The 23164-nt window shown below is 41.2% G+C and overlaps 1 protein-coding gene and 1 long non-coding RNA gene across 4 annotated transcripts in view; one reads left to right on the top strand and one right to left on the bottom strand.

The window, feature by feature from the left end:
* Nucleotides 1-1551: 1551 nt before the first annotated feature.
* On the top strand, nt 1552-16616 carry LOC125353478. Its single transcript, XR_007211336.1, has 3 exons — nt 1552-1633; nt 2521-2528; nt 16599-16616. It is a non-coding gene; the product is annotated as an uncharacterized LOC125353478 (long non-coding RNA).
* The window catches only part of Ralgapb (Ral GTPase activating protein non-catalytic subunit beta), an 88018-nt gene continuing 67386 nt past the window's right edge, over nt 2533-23164 (bottom strand). For 2 of the 3 annotated variants that reach the window (XM_048349179.1, XM_048349180.1), the window contains exons 21-30: nt 20328-20480; nt 18595-18804; nt 16160-16318; nt 15017-15182; nt 12353-12475; nt 11078-11214; nt 8800-8908; nt 7450-7528; nt 5408-5556; nt 2533-4569 (exon numbers count right to left, since the gene is read on the bottom strand). In XM_048349179.1, coding sequence (XP_048205136.1) covers nt 4376-4569; nt 5408-5556; nt 7450-7528; nt 8800-8908; nt 11078-11214; nt 12353-12475; nt 15017-15182; nt 16160-16318; nt 18595-18804; nt 20328-20480 — 1479 coding nt within the window. In that variant the 3' untranslated portion in view covers nt 2533-4375. Of the gene's footprint in view, nt 4570-5407; nt 5557-7449; nt 7529-8799; nt 8909-11077; nt 11215-12352; nt 12476-14549; nt 14715-14960; nt 15183-16159; nt 16319-18594; nt 18805-20327; nt 20481-23164 lie in introns of those variants that run through there. The other variant, XM_048349181.1, reaches the window with a different exon arrangement.

Raw genomic sequence — 23164 nt, 5'->3', positions numbered from 1 at the left:
CAGTGAGGGCAGGAGTCAGGTTCTCTGCAGGCAGGAAAACTCCAGGGTCAGAGATCCCCCACCCCCGCCTCCCCAGCTGTTCCCAGGCTCCTCCAGTAAAGGCCATGTGCTTTTCTTTTAAAAATATTCTGTGTTGGGCTGGGAATGTGGCCTAGTGGTAGAGTGCTTGCCTCATATACATGAAGCCTTGGGTTTGATTCCTCAGAGCCACATATAGAGAAAAGGCCAGAAGTGGCGCTGTGGCTCAAGTGGTAGAGTGATATAGCCTTGAGCAAAAGGAAGCCAGAACAGTACTCAGGCCCTGAGTTCAACAAACAAAGTGGCCTCAGGAAAATTGAAAAAAATATTCTATGATTATAGTAGTACATCATGAAACACTCCTTCATCTGTGGGTGGAAAGCCAGATCTAACCCTGAGGAGCCTGGGCTGAGCAGAGCCCCCTGGAAAATATGACTTAAGAGCACCCCCTCCCCCAGCCTGTAACCAAAACCACACAAGGTTATTAGATAAGAATCTCCTTAAAATTTAATGGACTAAATGTATTACATTCAGTTTTCCATAAGTTTTTCTGGACAGAGGATCTGCATAAATACAAACTTGTGGAGTTTCTTCCCTAGTGACAGAGATCAAACACAGGAGAGGGGCACAGGCACCCCTCCCTATTTACAGCTTGCCTGTACTTACACTTCAGTGCCAGAAATATTTACAGAAATACAGTAAGAAAAACATCATGTCTTGGCAACATACTGAAATTCATACAAACTGTAAATATGGTTTCAAGCAAATTATGATACTGCTTCATTTTTAGCCACAACTGCCAAGCCTTTCGGAGGAGAAAGAAGTCTTGGTCACTGCGGGAGATGAGAACTTGGGAAACTTCATTTGCTTCAACAAACAGTTATTGGGCGCCTACTAGATGCAAGGCACTGCGGAATCCCAAATATAGCTTTTCCCTCACTACGAAAAAAAAAATCAAAAGGCCTGGGGTTATAGCTCCGTCTTAGAGCACATGCTTAATAGGTAGGTGTGAGGCCCTAGGCTCAACCCCCAGCCCTGCAAAAAAACACAAAAAACAAAATCAAATCACAAAACTGTGTGAACAACAGTTAATACTTTCGAGAAAACCTTACCCATGGTGTGGCTTTGTCTGGCTCCATACTGTTCAGGTGGATCCTCTATTTCTTTACCTCAGGTAGAGGCTATGGGGGGAATGCTCAAGCGGCCCCACTTACTCTCACAACTGCTTTAGTAAACAGGAGCCTCCACTCTTCAGGAAGAGCCCATCTGCTGGGCCTTGAGTGCTAACGGAGAACTGGCCAGCAGGAGCCTCAAATGCAGTCCATCACCTTCTGCTAATCACAGAGCGAGGTGGCTCACTCCAGGTAAAGCTGCACTTCTCAAAGAAATCAACCTGGCAGAGCCTGATAAATACTTCCCTGGCACATGCAGGAAGGAACATTCATGAAGGCCCATGTAACCTATGGGCCACTGATGTTATAGAAGACAGGTTGCACTGAGATACAACACCCAGAATAGGAGAAAAATGTTCACTGCATCCCACCATGTAATTATTCCCTTCGAACAAAGGACAAGCTTAGGAGGAAGCCCTGGCTAATGATGGGTAAGGTTTGAGGTTGAGAGAGAGAGAGAGAGAGAGAGAGAGAGAGAGAGAGAGAGAGCAGTCCCTTGCTCTCAGGGCTCCTGTAACTTCAGAAGGAAACAGGAGGGGTGACCTACCTGCCTCTTAAGTAATGCTTTTTTCCTAGAAGGCCACACTCAACTCACCCATCCAGGGTACCTGGCACATGGAGTAACTGCACAGCCGAAGCCAGGCCCAGAAAGTTCCAAACATGTGCTGGTAAATTTATCGAGTGGACCAGTAAAGATTGCTGTTAGGTACTAAATATGTTCCACTGATACTGTACTGAGTGAACTTCTCCAACATCAGCCTGTACCAGTGCAAGGACTGATGGAATTCTGAAAGGAAGCCGCACCTGATGAGGTTCACACACGCCACGTTCTGCTGGCTCTGTACACTAAGGCTTCATGCCTTCAGGCTGCACATCCCTCCTTTCCTGGGCAAATGACGGGTCTCTCAGATCCCAAACTGCATTAGCTTATTGTCTACCTACCAAATGTTTTGGAAGTACCAGAGAACTGACAGAAGCTGAAGACACACACACACACACACACACACACACACACACACACACACACACACACTTTGATCTATGCTCCGACTGAAAGACTTGTACAAAGAAAACCATAGATATCAGGTTTGTGTTATTGGTCGTGGGGCTTGAACTCGGGGCCTGGGCACTGTCCCTGAGCTCTTTTGCTCAAGACTATTGCTCTACCACTTTGAGCCACAGCTCTACTTCCAATTTTCTGGTGGCTAATTGGAGATAAGAGTCTCACAGACTTTCCTGCCTGGTTGGCTTCAAACAGCTATCCTCAGATCTAAGCCTCCTAAGTAACTGGGATTACAGATGTGAGTCACCAGTGCCAGGCATATATCAGCTTTTTTTGTTGTTGTTCCAACATCTGGAATGTTACAAATTGCACATTCAATTTATAGCCTTTACCTCAACTAGAATAAAAGCCCCTTTCCCCCTCAAGTGTCAACCTGGAATTTCCTTGAAAGCTGTTAAACTTCAACTATTCTTGCTCAATTCCTAAAAACATTTTAGGGTAAAACTCACATTCACACTCCGCTGCTGCCATCTGAAGACACATTTATTGTTCAGCTCAAAAAGCAATCAATGGTTGAATATTGTAGTGTCCTATATGGAGACTAGAGTCACAAGAGGAGGAAGAGGTATCTACCTGAGCTGAAAACAAACAGGAACAAGAGGATGGCAGACTTAAGACCGAGAGCTGCTTTATCTATGCTACTTGCTGAGAGATTCCTGAGCAGGGAAGGGGTACTATACTGCCCTCAACCCTCTAAGGAAATTACTGGAACAGCAAAATAATAAGAGCAGCAGGGCACTGCTCTCCAGACATGCTGACACCTGAGGGCTGTGAGAAGTACCTGGATCCTCTGATGACCCCTCTGGGGACTTCAAATATCACTCATTTTCTTAGAAGAAATCAATCTCAGCAAGAAGCACAAACAAATGAGACCTAATTGGAGGACACAGAGCACTGTCACAGGAACCCTTATAAGGACAGTCTGAGTCTGCCCAACTCCCACGTTTGTCCCTAGCAGGAATATAGCAGCAAAGTTACACACATATTCCCCAAAGACCTGGTGGGGATTTGTCATGCCTTCAGCTGGCTAAGGACACAAAGCACAACAGTAGTCCCCTGCTCAGTCAGGTGGTGTGATGCCTGTCAAATGATACACTCCAGGAGCGATCTGGAAGAAATTAGGTTAGCAGCAATGAAAGGCTACTTCATGAACCACACACATTCAAATCCTTTATCAACTATGGCAGTTTGCTGCTTGGTCCTGAAACAAGAGAGAATGGATGAAATCAAGTAATTTTCTACCTCTCTGTTGTGCCTTTCCATTCCATGCTATTTCATCAGGGACTGCCAAATGATTAACCTGCCTTTACGTCACCACACTGGACAATAATGTGGAGTGGAGTAGAGGTCTCATTGCTGACTCAAAAGTTTTTAACCCCGCAAATTCCATTAGCACCCCACTAGAGGACATGGCTGTGCCTCTGCTCCTCATCTGTGCCCTCAGAAGCTGAGGCCGCCAGGCTCAGCTGTGCAGTGACAATAATGATGACTTTTTTGATGTGGAGAGAAAATACAAAATATTTTAATGTCAGATTTCTTATCTGAGGAAGAAAAATAAAAACCCTAGGCCAATGTACGTTGTACTCTTTTTGTCATTTTGACAACTGGGTGACAAATGGACCTACAAGTAAGCAGAATGTTGCAACTTCTTTCCTTCTCCTCCATGCTGTCAACTGGAACCTTTAAATGTCCTGGGAGATTCTGACACAGACTTTAAGTTTGAAGACAATCTCCTAAAAAGTGAGTATAAAACTATCTTGAACTTCTAATTTGCAAATCTGTTGATACTACCAATGCATGTGTTTACAATTGAGGTGCATAAAAGCCTTTCTCCTCAAAAGGCTTACATTGAACTAAAATTGTCACTTTTAAAAGGAAGTTTATGGCTAAAATGTTTATCATCATAACCAGCTGGAATATGATTGTGTCTGCGAGCCCATTTCATTAGGAAGTCCAAAGTCTTCTATCCAACGGGTTTACAATGTGTTTCTTCTATCCTGTGATTAAACAGTAAGCTCTTGGGAGTGATTTGATTTTATTTTTACAGTGATCACTATCAAACTGTCTTGCTTTGATAGTATAGCCCACTCACTGGAGTTCAATGTCCTAAACAGATAGTGGTCTAAGCACTGCAGCTCTTGAGTCCAACCTCTTGGAAAAGTGACGTATAAAACTCTGGTTCCAACTGCTTGTTCCGGTACTTGTTGACAATGTCGGTGATTTTCTGTTTCCGGCGGACGTGTGGTGGACTGTAGGAGTCACTTTCTAGTCTCTTTCTTCTACAAATGTTGATTACAGTCTGCCTCACTAGAAAACCTTGAAAACAGGTTAAAATAACTGTCAATAAGCAAGATGTCAATAAGCAACTGTCAATAAGTAAGATACACTCTCAATATTCAGATGAGTCATTCTCTGAATACTCAATCTATTTCACTCCAGTTGAATCCTGTCCTCAAAGAGTCAATCCTAAGCATTAAGAAAAATTGTCAGAGACAAGCCTAGAACACAGAAAACAAAGGGGCATGATCTCCCTGATATATGACTGTTAAGAAAGGGAGACGGAGAGACAGTAGAGACCAAGTCTGTGAATACTGTATATGTTCTTGATACATTGTATATTGCATATATGTCAACCTGACCTAGACAAGGGATAGAAAAACAGGTCGTAAGATATCATAAGAAATGTACACACTGCCCTACTATGTAACTGCACCCTCTTTGCACAACACCTTGTAAAAAAATTTATGTCCAATTAATAAAAAAAAAAAAAAGAAAAATTGTCAGATGATACAATGGCGTGGGAAACCAAAACTGAAATGGACCTGATAAACCATGTTCTCTCCTGGACTACCAACAGCTACCTTTCTTTTCTAATCCTACAAACTTGTACAGACGCACTTGTATTTACTAGATAAAGACTAGGGGGTCTCACACCAGTGAAGACAGCATGCTTAAGGCCCTGTGCCATCCCTAGCACAAAGGGAAAAATTGAAAACAGACAGAAACATGCTCTCCTTTTAACAAGGGCCATAGCACTTTGTATATATGGGACTTATCAAGTACTAGAATCATTTCTTACTTTGATTTCTTTTTGATTTGTAAAAGTGTTAAAGAAGGAAAGAAGTCAGCCCTTTAGAAAATGTATAGGCCTTACCCAGTGCTCGTCTGCTGACTATCATTCCATCTACAAGAGGGATGACCATGTTAAATTTTCCCGTAGCTCCTTGAATTTTTATCCGGAACAATCCAGTGTTTAAAGGGTGAATGAATATGACTGGAACTTCCTTTTCAAGAGTTGTAGATCTTAATAAAAGAAAGGTCTTTTTTAGTCCAGACACACTCAAGTTGAAGTCCTTCATACACAGCATCAGAATACCAAAGCTGGGCTGGGAATGTGGCTTGGTGGTAGAGTGCTTGCCTAACAAGCATGAAGACCTGGGTTCGATTCCCCAGTACCACATAAGCAGAAAAAGCCAGAAGTGGCGCTATAGCTCAAGTGGTAGAGTGCCAGCCTTAAGCAAAAGGAAGCCAGGGACAGTGCCCATGCCCTGAGTTCAAGCCCCAGGTCTGGCAAAAAAAAAAAAAAAAAAAACCAAAGCAACTTACTGCCAGTAGTGGTTTGAGAAGGGCCAATGGGTTTCTGCAACTGCAGATCCTCCTATAGCCCTTGGCTTTCAGTGCTCATTACTGGAATCAGGATATTTAAGTTAACAAAAAGAGTCTGATAAAACATGCTAAGCAAACCCCTGGGGAGACAGAGTAGAAAGGCCAGGTGAATCTACTGCAGGAGCGAAGCAGCCAGCGATGGGACTTTCATTTAGTCTCCTTTCCCTTACCCCCCACCCCGGCAGTCAAAGAGCTTAAACTCAGGGCCTGGGCACTATCCCTGAGCCCCTTTCCTTTTGCTCAAGGCCAGTGCTCGTTACTACTTTGAGCCACAGCTCCATTTCACGTTTTCTTGTGGTTAATTAGAGATGAGATTTTCGCAGACTTTCCTGCTTGCCTGGGCTGACTTTGAACCTCAATCCTCAGATCTCAGCTTCCTGAGTAGCTAGGATTGTACAGCTGTGAGCCACCAGCATCCTGCTACCCTCTCCCTATCCTTTGGTAGGGACAGTTTGCCTGGCAGAGTGCAAGGACTGCCAGCATAGTTGAAGCTACTTGGAACAGAAGCAGAAAAGGTATACCACTTCCATGAAGGTGGATACTGATGGCTCATGTCTGTACCCATAGCTACATAGGAGGCTAAGATCTGAGGATTGTAGTTCTAAGCCAGTCTAGCCAGGAATGTCTGTGAGATTCTTATCTCCAATAAAAAGTTGGAAGTGGAGCTGTGGCTCAAGTGGTAGAACACTAGCCTTGAACAAAAGAAGTTCAGAGACAGCACACCAGCCAAGAGTTCAAGCCTTAGGACCAGCCTGGGGTGGGGTGGGGGCGGGGGAAGGTAATACTTATAGCTGGGAGCTGATAGCTCATGCCTATAATCCTAGTTTCTCAGAGGGCTGAGATCTGAGTGAGGATCATGGTTTAAGGCCAGCTTGGGCACAAAAGTCCAAAAAACTCCATCTCTAGTTAATCAGCAAAAAGCTGGGCTGGAGGAATAGCTCAAGCAGTAGAGTGCCATCTGTGAGCAAGTACGCCAACAGAGTGTCTACAGATGAAAAAGTTTCTTTCTTTAATAGGGATAAAAAACACATAACTACATGATCTAGCAATCCCACTGCTGGGTATATATCCAAAGGAAGGAAATTAGGATCTCAAAAAGACACCTATAACTCATGTTGAATGCAGCACTATTCACAACCAAGACATGGAAGCAATCTATAGGTCCATAACATGACCAGATAAAGAAACTGACATACACTACAATAGAATATTGTTCAGGCTTTCAAAAAGCAAGACAATCCTGCCATTTCTGACAACATGGACAGTTCTAAGAGTCTTGTTATGTCGCTGAGGCAGGTTTTGAACTGGCAATCCTAACTCTACACCCAGCAACAAAGTGAGTTTCGTTTTTCAAAACTGTGGATAATTTTATACCTTTGTATATAACTTTGATGTGCATTTGTACATTTATGTACAAACATATCTGATTCTTTTTGTGCCTTCAACTTTGTTTCATTCTAATTCTTTATTAAACTTCAATGTATAAGAAATAGATAAGCTGATTAACTTCAAGGAAATAAAAGAATGTACCTCAGAGAAGTGCTACTATTAGCAGTGGTTTCCACACCAGTACTGATCTCTGTCATCAGATCTGAGAGGGGAAAGTTTTCTGAAGAAAAAAAAAAAAAAGCATTATATTGTTAAAATCGTCCTAATTTTTCCAAACTAAATAATAGGAAATTGAATTTCCTAACCTCTTTATGCACAGATTATAGTAAAACATGTAATCCTAATCATTCCCCAAATAAACAAAATTCTCCATGAAGACAGTTAAGTTCATCAAAGTAGTTTTGGAGAAGCACGATCTGTGGCAGGTGAAAGCAACCCCTATGCTTTCTCACAAACTCTGAGCTGGATGAAATTCTAGGCTAAGCATAAATTTGTGTGTGTGTGTGTGTGTGTGTGTGTGTGTGTGTGTGTGTGTTGGGATTAGTTCTTTCCACTCAAGGCTGGCACTCTACCACTTGAGCCACCCCTCCACTTCCTGCATTTTGCTAGTTAACTGGAGATGAGTCATTTTCGGATTTGTGTCCCAGGCTGGCTTCAACTTGAATCCTCAGATCTTAGAATCGTGAGTAGCTGGGATTACAGGCAGTAATTACAGGCAGCTGTTATTACAGCCAGTAGTTATTACAGCCAGTACATTTCTAATGATCTTTCAAAAAGTCACAAGAGCTAGGCATACACCTGTAATCCTAGCTATTCAGAAAACTGAAACTGAGAATTATGGTTTGAAGCCAGCCAAGGCAGACAAACTCAAGAGATTTTTATCTCCAATGAACCAACAGAAAAGCCCCAAATAGAGGTATGGCTCAAGTGGAAGAGCACTAGCCATGAGTGAAAAAGCTGAGTGAGCCTGAGGCTCTGAGTGTAAGCCATAGTTCTGGCACTAATTAATAAATACAAAAATCATATGAAACTTCCCCATGGGGTGATTGGACCAATTGTAAGCATGTATGCAAGTGTAACAAGGAACCACGCCCTCTGTATATCTAATGTAAACTAATATAAAAACAGAAAAGAAAAACTTACCTGAGGCATAACTCTTAATGACAAATTAACTTTTAGACAAGAAGTACACAAGTCATACGGCAAGGAGGTGTGTAAAGGGCTTCCTCTCACTCTCTCCAGAATAGCTATTCTGTGGTTCCTAGTCTCATGGGATGGTCACAGCTATGAAACAGGGGCTGTATCAGGCTCAATTCATCCCCCCGCCCCCCCGCCTGGAGTGGGGAAGCTGAGATATAAACCGAGGCTTGCTGTACTTCAGTTCCCATTTGTGTTCATGTCCCCTTACTCTGCTCTAACTTCTTTGAGACACTTGGCAGGTTGCTGCAACACTACTATCATTTTATTTATGGACAACATCTGGATATGTACCTATGTCATCATAGCGTTCCACCCAGACCACAGACACTCTTGTCTCGGGTCCAAGAGGAGGCACAAGTCGACCCTGAGGCAGCTTCTTCATTCTGGAACTGGGACTGAGCTATTTGAAGAGGAGATAAAGTGCAAATGTTGATAAAATTGCTCAGTTAGTGATGTAAGTATTAAGTCATATAAAAGTGTGAAATACATTTGCTAAAAAAAAAAAAATCATCTTTGGTTTCTCTGCTTATCAGTATTAACCTAGAAAGAAAAAATAAAGGCCTAAAACTGTCAAAAGAAAAGAGGCAAGAAATACTGAACAATTATAATTTATTAGTTGCGATAAAATTTGTAAATGTTTTTGTTCTTTTTCGTTGGTCATGGGGCTTGAACTTGGGGCCTAGATACTGTCCCTGAGCTTTTCTGTTCAAGGCTAGTAGTGCTCTACCTTGTGCCACAGCACCATGTCTCGTTTTTGGTGGTTAATTGGAGATAAGTATCATGGACTTTCTTGCCTGGGCTGGCCTTGAACCACGATCCTCAGATCTTTACCCCCTGAGTAACTTAACCCCAACCAGTGCCTAGCTTGTCTGAAGTGTTTTAATGAAGACTTAAAGGGATCTGAATCTATCTCTATTATGAGCAGAAAGCAGTATGTTTTCTCAACCAAAGCAACATCACTAGGGGATCCTAATCTCTTAAAATGCCTTGTCAATAAGCTATCCTTGTTAACAGAGCAAATGTTTCCCATTGCAGTCTATGTGCAACCCTCTCTTCTTGCTAACAGAAAGGACTCTTAGAGCCTTCACTAAGAAGACCAGAGTGTTTCTGCTTCCCTGCCACCCCATTAGTGTAAGTTTCTTAGTAGAGCTGACAGGATTATGGTGCTTCCTTTAGTAAGCTGACAGTCCAAGCTGTATCACTTTTATTTATATATTTATTTTCCTTATAATTTTGTCCTTAGTACTTAGGTTTGAACCAGGGCCTTGTGTTTGCTAGGTAGGTGCTCTTATCAGTTGAGACATCTCTGCAGCCTTTTTTACTTTTATTATTTTTTGAATAGGGTTTCACTTTTTGTCCAGGTTGGCCTGGACCACGATCTTCCCATTTATATTTCTTACATAGCTGGAATGACAGGTGCATGCCACCACAATCATCTACTGGTTGAGATGGGGTCTCGGGAACTTTTTGCCCAGACTGGCAAAAAGCCAGAAGTAGAGCTGTGGCTCAAGTGGTAGAATGCTAGCCTTGAGTGGAAAAGCTAAGGGATTGTTCTCAGGCCTTGAATTCAAGTCCCAATACTGGCACAAATATACTTCCAATACTGGTATGTGTGCTCACACGAACATGCATGTTTGCACACACACGTACACACACACAAACACTATCTTCTACACTGCATTTGCCCTTTTCCTGTAATTATGTGAGGTGAGACAATGCCTCTTTGATGAGATGAAGAGAGGCACTATGAGCCACAATTAGTCTACTTCCCATGGTACCACAACATGTAGGAGACATAGTTTACATATGGTAGACAAAAGAATGGGTTACATACCATGCCATATGTGGTAGGACTGTGAGATTTAAGCAACTATAAAGAATAGTATACCACTTAAAACTTAGGAATTGCTTACTCCTGAAACTTTCCATTTAGTGTTTTGGACCATGGTTGAATAAAGGTAATAAAAAGCAGAGAATGTAAGAGCAAATAAAGGAGAACTACTGTACTGAATTACTCTCCAAAACACTGCTATGCTGATACAGCCAGAGCTGTTTAAACGTTTCACTCTGAAACGTATGGAATACAGCTTCTGCTATGCCTCTTGTGGACACCGTAAGGAAGAAAAAATAGCAGCCAGGTGTCAGTTGCTCGTACTTATAACCATCCAGAAGGCTGAAATCTGAGGACCATGGTTTGAAGCCAGTCTGGGAAGCAAAGTCCATGAGACTCATATCCCCAACTACCTACCAAAAAAGCCAGAAGTGGAGCTGTGGCTGAATGGTAGAGCAATATCCTTTAGCAAAAGTACCCAGGCCAAGTTCAGGCCCTAGAATAAAAAAGGAATAGTGGCACCAGAATGGCAAAATCCAGGAAAATAACAAGCATCCTTAGAATGAACTATTAGTTGCAGATTAGAACAAAGAAAATATCAAGAATTTTACTTACAAGGTCTGAGTTACTAGTGAATCAGTACCTGACTATATTAGTCTGGGTAAAGCTTTTCGGACATGATTCTATAATGATCTCATTTTACTATAAAGTTTTGGAGAACTCAACAAAGTAACTTACCCTCTGTGAGGAATTAAGATTGTCTGTGTGATTGGGAAAAAGCTCAAGTGTCAGAGATGGCTGTTTCAGAATTCCTGGCATAAGATCCATATTTGAATCACTATCTTGGTCTGAGATGTTACTTTCCAATGAATCAGCTATGTAGTAAAGAAAAAAAAAATCAATTATAGTACCTGTCATGTCTTTGGAACAAAACTTTCATTATGCTAACTAGTCTAACCAAAGAAGCAAAGCACTGTTTCTAGACCAAGGGCCACGTAATATAATTTTAGAGTTTGCTGGTCATAGAAGCCTCTGTTTGTATTGTTCTTTACGTAGTCTATAACTTATTTGGTGCTGGTACTGAGGCTTGGATTCAGGGCCTAGATGCTGTCCCTTGCCTCTTTTTCTCAAGGCTGGCACTCTACCACTTAAGCGTCAGCTCTACTTCTGACTAATTTCTGGTTATTTGGGATAAAAGTCTCATGGACTCTTCTGCCCAGGATGGCTTTGAACTGGGATCCTCAGATCTCAGCCTCCTCAGTAGGATTACAGGTGTGAACCACAACTGCCAGACCTTCCATACAACTCTTTAAAAATGTGAAAAACTAGTTGGCTGCTGGTGACGCACGCCTGGAATTCTAGCTATTCAGGAGGCTAAGATCTGAGGATGATGGTTTGAAGCCAGCATGGGAAGGAAAGTCCAAAAGACTCTCATCTCCAATTAACCAGCAAAAAGCCAGAAGTAGAGCAGTAGCTCAAGTGGTATAGGGCCATCCTTGACCAAAAAACTAAAGGATAGCACCCAAGCCTTGAATTCAAGCCTCAGTACTTGCATACACACACACACATAAAGAAAAGATTATTGGGGGCTGGGGATATAGCCTAGTGGCAAGAGTGCCTGCCTCGGATACACGAGGCCCTAGGTTCGATTCCCCAGCACCACATATACAGAAAATGGCCAGAAGCGGCGCTGTGGCTCAAGTGGCAGAGTGCTAGCCTTGAGCGGGAAGAAGCCAGGGACAGTGCTCAGGCCCTGAGTCCAAGGCCCAGGACTGGCCAAAAAAAAAAAAAAAAAAAAGAAAAGATTATTGGGGGACCAGTTTGCTTATCTGGAACTACTTTCTATTAGAAAAGTTGAGAGAACATGATTTTGCATAATCTAATAGCTACACTGCCCTGGAAGCTGAAGAATGCCTTCTGACTTATAACATTTCCTCCAATGCAGTAACATGGCACAAACTAGTGAATATAAAAACAAATCCTAAGAGAGCACCATGCAGAAAATGCACTTACTTAAGGACTCCACAGGAGAAGGAACCACAAATGCTATTTCTGTCAGGGCATCAGCATAATACAGCACCTTCTTCTGTCCATTGAAAATACTAGCCCCAATATCTTCAGAGGAAGTTATTTCATCTAGGAAAAAGAAACAGTGCATTATTCCTTCAGAAATGGAAAAATCAATCTTCCTGTTCCATGAAACATTAAGCTGTTAATAAAATAATAATAGAAGATATTTTCTCCAACAAGAATTAGTGAGAAGCAAAATGTTCATTAAAGATCTTTACACTAGCTTTCAATCATAAAATATTAATTTTCTAGCTTCTGAAACTACAGCGGGCCGCTTCTGACTAGCAGAGCTTTTACCTCATAGTAATGGAGCAGTCCACTGGAGGAGGTCCCTCTAGGGGCAGGGGCAGGACGTATGAGGAGAGGGGAAGGGCTTAGAGCTTGTCTCTCTGCTGTTCCTCAGCTCTGCTTCTGCTTTTCCTTCCCTGATGATGAGTGATGTAATATGAAAAATGCACAGCAGACCTGGGTGCCATGGCTCATGCCTGTAATCCTAGGTAAGCACGAGGCTGAGATCTGAGTATTGTGGTTCAAAGTCAGCCTGGGCAAGAAAGTCCATGAGCCTCTTATCTTCAACTACCACCAAAAAGCCAAAATTTTGTGAATCTGTGGTTCAAGTGGTAGATTGCTAGCTATGACCAACAAAGCTCAGGGACAACGTCCAGACCCTGAGTTCAAGCCACAGTACTAGTACCAAAAACAAAACAAAAAGTATAAAAATATATTCATATACTGATATCTGCTCTACCCCAACAAGAATGAAACACTCTTGGGAGCTAGTCAGCTGTCAATTAAAATGAACACTGTCCTATAAAAAGACCAACAACTGCACAAGAAGTTGGATGCACAAAATGAACAAATAGGTCTCAGGCAAAAAATAAAAATATGAAACGATGCTTACTCTCAACTATAATTAATAATAGAAAATTTCTCACCTAACAGATTAGAGGATACCTGATGCGGTGCAGATGTGGCAAACAAGTTTAGAGCAGAGGTTAGCAAACTTTTTCTGTAAAGGACCAGATAGTAAATATTTTACGTTTTACAGAGAATATTGGTCTTTGCCACAAGAATTAATTCTACCATTCTAGGATGAAAGCAGCCATAGATAATACATAAATTTGTGTGGCTGAGTTCCAATTGTACTTGATTTATAAAACCAGATAGGAGCAACAGTTTAGACCCTGGGCAGACACTTTACATCTACAAAGTTGACACTGTGGCTGCTGCTCCTAACATCTACTTCACCCACCCTTTCTCTGCAGTAGGCCTGACTACATACCAGCTCTACCATGCCTCTTCCTTTCTACAAGGGCCATTGGGATAAGTTAGGATAGTCTAATTACAGTGCTGCTCAATATCTGGAGGGCAGAGGGACTGTGACACTCAGCTAATCTCCTCTGGCTAATGAGGCATGTGCATGTAAAGCTGGGAACAGCCTTTCTTATATCATGAGAGAAGGTAGGAAGGAAGAGGGATGTGGACAACAGAGCTAAAGAAAAAATGCAACAAAATAAAACTGGATGCTGACCAAATAATAATGACAACTAAACCAATCTCTGGAATCTTCAGTTACATGAGCTAATAAACAACTTCCAATATCTGAGCTAGTTGAGGTCAGGTTTTCCGTTACTTGCAACCAGAACACCCAAATGATCTATAATGAAAAATGTGTACACCCTTTGAATTATATATTCTACTTATGGGAATTAGGTGTACAGAAATACTCAAGTATATGTTTGAAGAGTAATGGTATTTAATGGAAAGATGGAAAGCAGATAATCTTGCTGACACAAGAACTCTGAAGATCCAAAGCACTGGACACAGGCATTACTCACTTCAGTGTAAACTTACAGTGACCTCAGGAGCTCCTAACCAGATGGGGCAAAGGTCTTAAGTTTAAATGTACACTGCACTGGTCCTTGTTATCCTGATTATAGTTCCTCAGAAGGATTTGTAGAGATGGATAAGACCTCTGAGGGTCAGCTGTTTACTATCAAGGATTTCATATAATGTCTCAAGAATGTAATATTGATCTGACTTTTTTTATGGCCACAAGAATCTATAAAACAAGCCTGTTAATAGAAAACTGTATTTATCAGATAAAACTCACTTGTTAGGAAACACATTATCTTCACAGAAAATTCACCTTGTTTACCACATTTTAAGAAAGAATTTCTCTGCACTACAATAATTGTTATTTGTTTTTCATTTATTCATCTTACCATTATATATGTATCCTTAAATACACTGGAAACATCCAGAAGACTACACATCACATACTATTAAATGACCCTCTTTTCCTTTATATACCTTTCCTTTTTTTTTGGCCAGTCCTGGGCCTTGGACTCAGGGCCTGAGCACTGTCCCTGGCTTCCTTTTGCTCAAGGCTAGCACTCTGCCACTTGAGCCACAGCGCCGCTTCTGGCCATTTTCTGTATATGTGGTGCTGGGGAACCGAACCTAGGGCCTCGTGTATCCGAGGCAGGCACTCTTGCCACTAGGCTATGTCCCCGGCCCTATACTTTTCCTTTTTAAAAACAAGATTACAAAATTATACTAATGGGAGTTAAAGTCAGAGTAACAAGTCAACAAAACAGGTTTTACCTTGTTCAGTCCCTTCACCATCATTGCAACTGTTAATCGACCAACTGGTAGAAACATGTCCTGTCCAACCAGGGTGTCTGCCCACATCTACTGACCAGCCAAGGGAGAGCAAAAATTCTAGGAAATGTGGCTGAACATTTCTGGAAGACTCCACATTCTTTAAAATCTGAAATATATACCAATCATCAACTATATACCAATCATCAACTATCACGAAGGAGACACAAGAACATTAAATTCACTAAACTTGGTTATCTTTGAAGCTTCTGATGAGTCAAGTCCAGTTCAGAATAGTCAATGCCATAAGAATTTGTGTGCTCGAGAGTTAGCAGACTTGGATTGGCAGGGGCTTGACAAGTTTTTCAACCTGTCTTGGTTTCTCCATCTGGAATAGGATAATAATGATAGTCCTAAAGACTAAATGAGATAAAGTAAGTAAAGTCCTGAGCTTCTTTCCTGGAAAAATAACTACTGAGCCAGACATGTTTACAAAACCAAAAGATACACATATTTGCTTTCACAGCATTAATAGCCTTGTTAATGAGGAACATTACATTAGCATATAATTATTTAATTTATATTTTGGGTTTTCTTTTTTATCATTGTGGGGCTTGATCTCAGGGCCTGGGCACTGTCCCTGAGCTCTTTTGATCAAGGATAGTATTCTACTACTTGGAGCCACACTTGGAACTACTTGGTTCCACATGGAACCAGTTTCACTTCTGGTTTTCTGGTTGTTAGACTTTCCTGCCCAGCTGGCTTTGAACTATGATAGTCAGATCTCAGCCTCCTGAGTAGCTAGGATGACAGGCATGAGCCACCTCCATCTGGCTGATGAATTTCTTATGAGATTATTTGGAAGTAGAGTTCCTTGGAGGAAGAAAGCCTATTGTTCACTTCTGAGCCTAGGGAAAGATGGTGAGTGAATATGGCTGTTCTATTCTTCTTGAGCAGTCAGGCCAAGCTATAGCTCTACTTACTCTAAAAAGCATACTTCCTAAGCATCATGGCATTTATTCATTAAAATCCTGAATTGGCTCACAAGCATTCAAACATACATTGTAAAACTTTGTGTATTTATAGTACAAAAACTTATCATCTACCCACTCTCCCCTCCCCCCACCAAAAAATTCAGAACCTTACCTCTTGGTTTGTTTTCTGACCTGGCTTCATATAGAAAATAAAAACTGTGTCGAAAGGACGACAGGGCAAGAGATCTAGATACCCAATGTCATCAAAAAACCCAGGGATCGCAGAATCAAGTGCAATAAGGTGAGGAGGTAGACGACTATTTGCAGGTTCCTACCAATGAAAGAAAGGAGCCATTATTATCTCTTTCATTACTCTGAAGATGTACTTGCTCGTAGAAGGTATGTGTGTACATATGTATGTAGTCAGTGAGATAGGGTCTATGTAGTTCAGGCTGGCCAAGAACTCACAACCTTCCTTCCTCAGTGTCTGGAGTACTCAGGTTACAGGTGTATACTACCATGCCTACCTCAGCTCACAGTTTAATTAGTTACAAACACATTTCATACTTCCAATCCTTTTGCCTTTTAAAATACTGCAATTAAGATTGTAGTGTGTGTGTGTGTGTGTGTAACCTATTTTCTCTAGAATATTATGCTTCCTGTAACTATTTTTAATACCATTTGTATGCTTCTTGGGGGGCGGAGGGCAGTGACAGGGTTTGATCTCAGAGCCTTAAGCTTGTTAGACAGGTGTGCTGCCACCTAGCCCATTCCCCAATTCCTTCTTTGGTACTTTTCAAGATTTTTGCCTGGAGCAGTTGTGGACAGGAATCTGCCTATGTCCATCTTCTGTGCAGGTGGGATTATAGACAGGCACTACCCACAATTGGCTTGCTTGTTAAGATTAATCTTACTTTTGGCCTTGGATAGAGTAGAACTGTGATCACCCAATCTTTGTCTCCTAGGGGCTGGGGTTATAGGCACATACTACCATATTTACCCCTCAGCTTGGCAATATCTCCTTTTTTCTCTGTTTTTGGAGGCAGTGAGTTTGAACTTAAGTGCTTGTGCTTTGCTAGGCATTTGCCCCACTTGGAACACATCTCTTGCTCCTTTTTGCTTTTATACTTTTTTTTTTTTCTTTCAGATAGAATCTTACGTTCTGCCCAGGAGGGCCAGCCTCAGACCATGATCCTCCTACCTACAGCTGCCTCTCATGTAGCTGGGATGCCAGGTGTACACACACCATCATGTTTGGCTAATAAGCAACATCTTGCCTCACAATCTTTAGCTATACTTTTCAACAGAAACTGACTTTTGAATAACTTGCCCAAATCCACCTTTGGGCAAGTTATTTCACATTTTTGAGCCCGTTTTTATATCTGTAAAACAAGGATAGTATCACTTATAAAACTGTTTTAAAGATAATGAAATTAAACAATGGTAACACTAAAATATTCAGCTTACAGGCTGATTTCCTTTGTGTTAAATACATATAAAGTACTACATGTGTTGACTCACCTACTGTTCATACCGCCCATTAGATGGATTCTATTATCATTTCACCTGACAGATAAGGAACTAATATTCAGACAAGCTGAGTACTTGTCCATGATAATACAGAACATAAATGTATACAAGGGCACAAGATAAGAAGGGCTTGGCTTACAAATACTATGGAATTAAGCTGGAGATACAGCTAGTTAGTAGAGCAAATACACAGCTCTAAGTATATATAAGATTCTAGTATATTTACATTTGATTCCCAGCACTGCATCAAACAAGAAAAAGAAAAATTTATTTCTTCTTGAAAATAGTATCAAAGAGCTGAGTTAACTTTTAGTAAGAAAGTAGAGAAAAGTGTTTAACATTCCTTTCTAGTTATCTGTAGATTTCACTGTGTATATAAGCTGGTCCTATATTACCCAAGAAAATTCAGAGCCAGGTATATACTCAAGGCAGTGCTTCAGACAGAACTCTGAATGAGTTCATGGAGTCACTTTCCTGGAGATCACACATAACAGTGGTAAAGAATTTCTCTTATGGGGCTGGGGATATGGCCTAGTGGCAAGAGTGCTTGCCTTGTATACATGAGGCCCTGGGTTCAATTCCCCATGTACCACATAAACAGAAAATGGCCAGAAGTGGCGCTGTGGCTCAAGTGGCAGAGTGCTAGCCTTGAGCAAAAAGAAGCCAGGGACAGTGCTCAGGCCCTGAGCCCAAGCCCCAGGACTGGCAAAAAAAATAATAATAATAATAATTTCTCTTACTTAATCAACTGAACAACTCATGGGGGGAAAGGGAAAGGAAAAGGGGGGGAGGGGGGAATGAGGGAGGAGGTAAACAGTACAAGAAATGTATCCAATGCCTAATATATGAGACTGTAACCTCTCTGTACATCAGTTTGACAATAAAAATTTTAAAAATAAATTAAAAAAAATAATTTCTCTTACTTACAGGCTCTTACACAGCAGTAAAGAACTTCTCTTACAGTCTTATAATCAGTTTTTTAAAATCTTCTGTCTCATAAAAATATCAGCTGAATTTTAACTTATGAATATATTATGATTATGAATAGATTTACTCATAAAAGCTTACAAGAATTACCTTTAATGCCTCTAAGGACAAAAATCCAAAGTGAGAGAGGAAAAGGCGAGCTGTTTGGAATTCCTGGGCAGGAGGTGGGGGCTTGCAGTCCGTAATGGGGTCAGGGAAACTTCTCTTCTGCAGTTCCCCCTCACTTTGCTGTTCAAGGTGTATTTCATAGGCTATCTGCTGGGCCATGCCACTTCTCAGTTTCTCATGTTTCTCTTCTAACTGAAATACATGAGGTATTTCATTTGGAATTACTAAAGCTACTCTTAATTTTAAAACAAAAGTAAAGCAACAAAGAAGGTAATTTTCAGTGATCAACACTGTGCTTCAGTTCAATATATAATTCATTCATATAATTAAGCAAGCATCTTTTTTTTTGCCAGTCCTAGGGCTTGAACTCAGGGCCTGAGCACTGTTCATGGCTTCTTTTTGCTCAAGGCTAGCACACTGCCAACCTGAGCCACAGCACCACTTCTAGCCTTTTCTGTATATGTGGTGCTGGGGAATTGAACCTAGGGTTTCATGTATGGGAGGCAAGCACTCTTGCCACTAGGCCATATTCCCAGCCCCTAAGCAAACATCTTTTAAGGTTAAAACCACACTGAAAAATTCTTGAACCTCATCAATTGCTCCTTTATCACCTGGGTGTAAAGGACATCATTCTGTCTCTGCTCCCCTTCACACAGACAAGAAAAAAGCAGAGCTGGGGCTGGGAATGTGCCTTAGTGGTAGAATGTTTGCTAGCATGCATGAAGCCCTGGGTTTGATTCCTCAGTACCACATAAACAGAAAAGGCCAAAAGTGGCACTATGGCTTAAGTTGAGCAAAAAGAAGGCAGAAGAGTGCTCAGGTCCTGAGTTCGAGCCCTAGGACCAGCCCCCCCCCCCCCAAAAAAAAAAGCAGAGTTGTTCTCTCAGCCCAACATCCAGACCACTGCCTCATCTTCACCCTACAATATGCAAATGGATTACCTGGCTATTTTTGAGGGCCCTTGCTCCCTTCTGACCAATTTCTCTCTCTCTCTCTCTTTGGTTCTGGTCCTGGGGCTTGAACTCAGGGCCTGTGTGCTGTCCTTGAGCTTTGTTGCTCAAGGCTAGCACTCTACCACTTGAGCTTTATCTCTACTTCCAGCTTTTTTGGTGCTTAATCAGAGATAACAGTTTCCTGGACTTTCCAGCCCAGGCTGGTTTTGAACCTCGATTCTTAGATTTCAGCCTCATGAGTAGCTAGCATTACAGGTAGAGCCACCAGCATCCAGTTATGTGCCTAACTTTATAAAATATATTTCTTATTAACATAAATTGTATAAAAGGTTTTCATCATTTATAGACAATGCATACAATGTACTTTGATTAGATTCTTTTTACCTACCTCGTCCCTGTGTGTGTATAAAACATACATATGACTATCCTTTGATCACATTTGCTGCCCCTGTACCTTTTCCCTTACTCTCTTGATTTCCCCACCTAGACATGACCTCAGATGTGACTTTTAAGGGCTATAATTCCCTCCCTACTATCCAAATATCCTCTAGTTCCATAGTCTTGATCATGTTGCCACACTCCTGAAAGCTACAGTGGACAAGCCCAGGCAATCAGTGACTCCACTTTCTATCAGTTAGCCAAAATCTATACTTGTCCTGCTACTTGGAAACTTCCTTATCTTGTCAGTGCTTTAAATGCAGACATAATTTAAGAATATTTACATTTATCTACTTAACAAACACTAAAAATAATTTCTCTTACTTCTTCAGTGACAATCTCATGCAAATCTGGAATGCTCAGATCTGCTTTCACAAAAGGAATCTTGTCCACCTCTTCAGGAAATGGCCGATGTTTCACAGAGTATTTAAATCCAACATCATTTTTAGGAACTGGGCGAGGTTCAGGAACAAAAAGCTGTTAAAATAATACCAATAAGATTATGCTAATATATATGGTCTAATACCCATCTGTAATGGTACACATTATTAGACTGATCTGCTTTGATGCTTGTGGTTCCCTAGACTTAACTGTAACAACACTTTGTAAGTCTGCAAATGCTCATATAATAGCTAGTAGTAATGGTAGGAAGTCTGTATGGCTATATACTCAACTTTAATTTTTCTGAAAATGTTCATCAACTTACAGATTTTTGTGACTGTTAAATGGTTTGTGGACATCTACTACTCCAGGTCTAAATCACCCACATTCAGTGCTATGCCAACAGATGAGACATTTCAGAGATTTAATATTCAACTTTCTTGCCCAGCTATGCAAGGCCCTGAGTTTGATCCTCAGTGCCACAAAACAAAGCTTAAAGTTCCTTTTCTCCAAGATCTCTCAACTCATTCCATACAAAAAAGTACAAGTTCAAGTCCCCTGGGCATCTCTAGAAAATGAATTTTAATTAGATAGAAGATGGAAATGGGGGTACACATCAATAATCCAAGCTGAGGAAGGAAGACTATGAGTTCAAGAACAGTCTTGGGCACACAGTGAGTTTGAGGCCAGGCTGCACTTTACAGAGTTCAAGGCAAGGCTGGACTACATATTGAGTTTGAGGACTCATTATGGGTTGGGGTATATAGTGACACTTGGTCTCAAAAATACACACATACACACACACACACACACACACACAGAATACATAACTGCAACTATTTGAGAAGAGGGATAGGAGGATAGGTAAGAGAATAATAGAGGGTGAATAATAGCTAAGTACATTGTGTGAATCATTAAGATTCTATAAGGAAAAAGAAATGTACTCATTACCCCTCTGTTCAACACCCATATTGTGACAAAAAGTTATATTAAAAAAAGATTTCATAAGAAATCCCACTGAAAGCTGAACAAAAATAGGTACTAGCGAGGATGAGGGAAGAGAGAACAATGGAGGGGGTTATTCTGATTTCAATTCAATATTTGCATGTGTGAAATACTATGGTGAATCCCCTTGGCACAATTAATACAAACAACAAAAAATGAAAGCAAAAGACTCTGTGCAGGGTGGATACAGAAGAAAATAAAAAAGATAAATGAGGATAAATACAACTGATGTACCTCATATACATCATGAATACATGTACCCTGTATATATCAGTATGAAGACAGAACAATGAAACCTGTTGAAATTATTCTAAAAGGGGGAGAAAGTCTAAGGAATAAGGTTGAGACTTAATAGAATATATCATACATAACTAGAAACATCACAATGACCAATGTATACTAATAAAAAAGAAACAAAGAAAAACGGGAGGGAGCAAGGGTAAGGAGAGTATGAGGGATATTAATGGGAAAAGAGACTGACCAGGGTGCATTGTATGCTTGTATGGAAGTGTCAAAAATGAGTATCCCCTTGTATAACTAAAGCATACTATTTTAAAAATTTTTTTTGGCCAAGCATCAGAGGCTTATGCCTGTAATACTATTAGGAAGGCTGAGATCTGAGGCTATGCGTCTGAAGTTAGCCCAGGCAAACTAATCAGAAATTCTTATCTCCAATTAACCACCAAAAAGCTGAAATGTGGCTTAAGTAGTAGGATGCCAGTCTTCAGTAGAAAAGCTAAGTGAGTGCAAGCCCTTGTACCAGCACACAAAAACAAAAGACAACACTTTAAAAAAAAAACAAGATAAACTGTAAGCATATACATAGACATATAAGCTCATGCCTGCATTTAGCCTCCTACTCAGGAGGCTAAAATCTGAGGATTATGGTTCAAAGCCAGCCTAGGCAGGAAACTCCATGAGACTATCATCTCCCATTAACCACTGAAAAGCCAGAAATGGAGCTGTGGCCCAACTGGCAGAGTGCTAGCAATGAGCACAAAAGCTCAGAGACAGTGCCTGGGCTCTGAGTTCAAATGCCAGACTGACAAAAATTAAAAATTAAAAAATTAATTTTTAAATCCTTAGGTTAAGAGAGTATGGGTGTCAAATCTGGGTCTTCATGGCTCTAGAACCCTGATTCACTATGTATATGGTGCTGGGCACTGGTGGCTCACACCTATGATACTAACTACTCAAGGACCTAAGATCTGAGGATTAAGGTTCAAAGCTAGCCCAGACAGACAAAACTGCAAGACTCTTATTCACAACATTAACACAAAAGGCAAGAACTTGAGGTGTGGCTCAAGTAGTAAAGCTTTCAGCCATGAGAGGAAAAGCCAAGCAAGAGCTTGAGGTCATGAGTTAAAGTCCCAGTACTGGCACAAGAAACTGAAAAAGTAATTTTTAAAAAGGGTGCAGTCCAGAGGAAAAAACTAGGAAAAGGGCTGGGAATATGGCCTAGTGGTAGAGTGCTTGCCTCATATACATGAAGCCCTGGGTTCGATTCCCCAGCACCACATAGATGGAAAAAGCTGGAAGTGGCGCTGTGGCTCAAGTGGTAGAGTGCTAGCCCTGAGCAAAAAGAAGGCAGGGACAGTGCTCAGGCCTGGAGTTCAGTCCCCAGGACTGGCAAAAAAAAACAAAAAAAAAAAACTAGGAAAAAATGAAAGAGGGGGTGACACTGTTCAAAAAGAAATGCAGCGGGCTGGGGATATGGCCTAGTGGCAAGAGTGCTTGCCTCGTGAAGCCCTAGGTTCGATTCCCCAGCACCACAT

Source organism: Perognathus longimembris, chromosome 6, assembly GCF_023159225.1.
Source record: "Perognathus longimembris pacificus isolate PPM17 chromosome 6, ASM2315922v1, whole genome shotgun sequence".
Taxonomy (NCBI): Eukaryota; Metazoa; Chordata; class Mammalia; order Rodentia; family Heteromyidae; genus Perognathus; species Perognathus longimembris.
The sequence above is the reverse complement of the archived record's forward strand: the minus strand, read 5'-3'. Positions and strand labels throughout refer to the sequence as shown.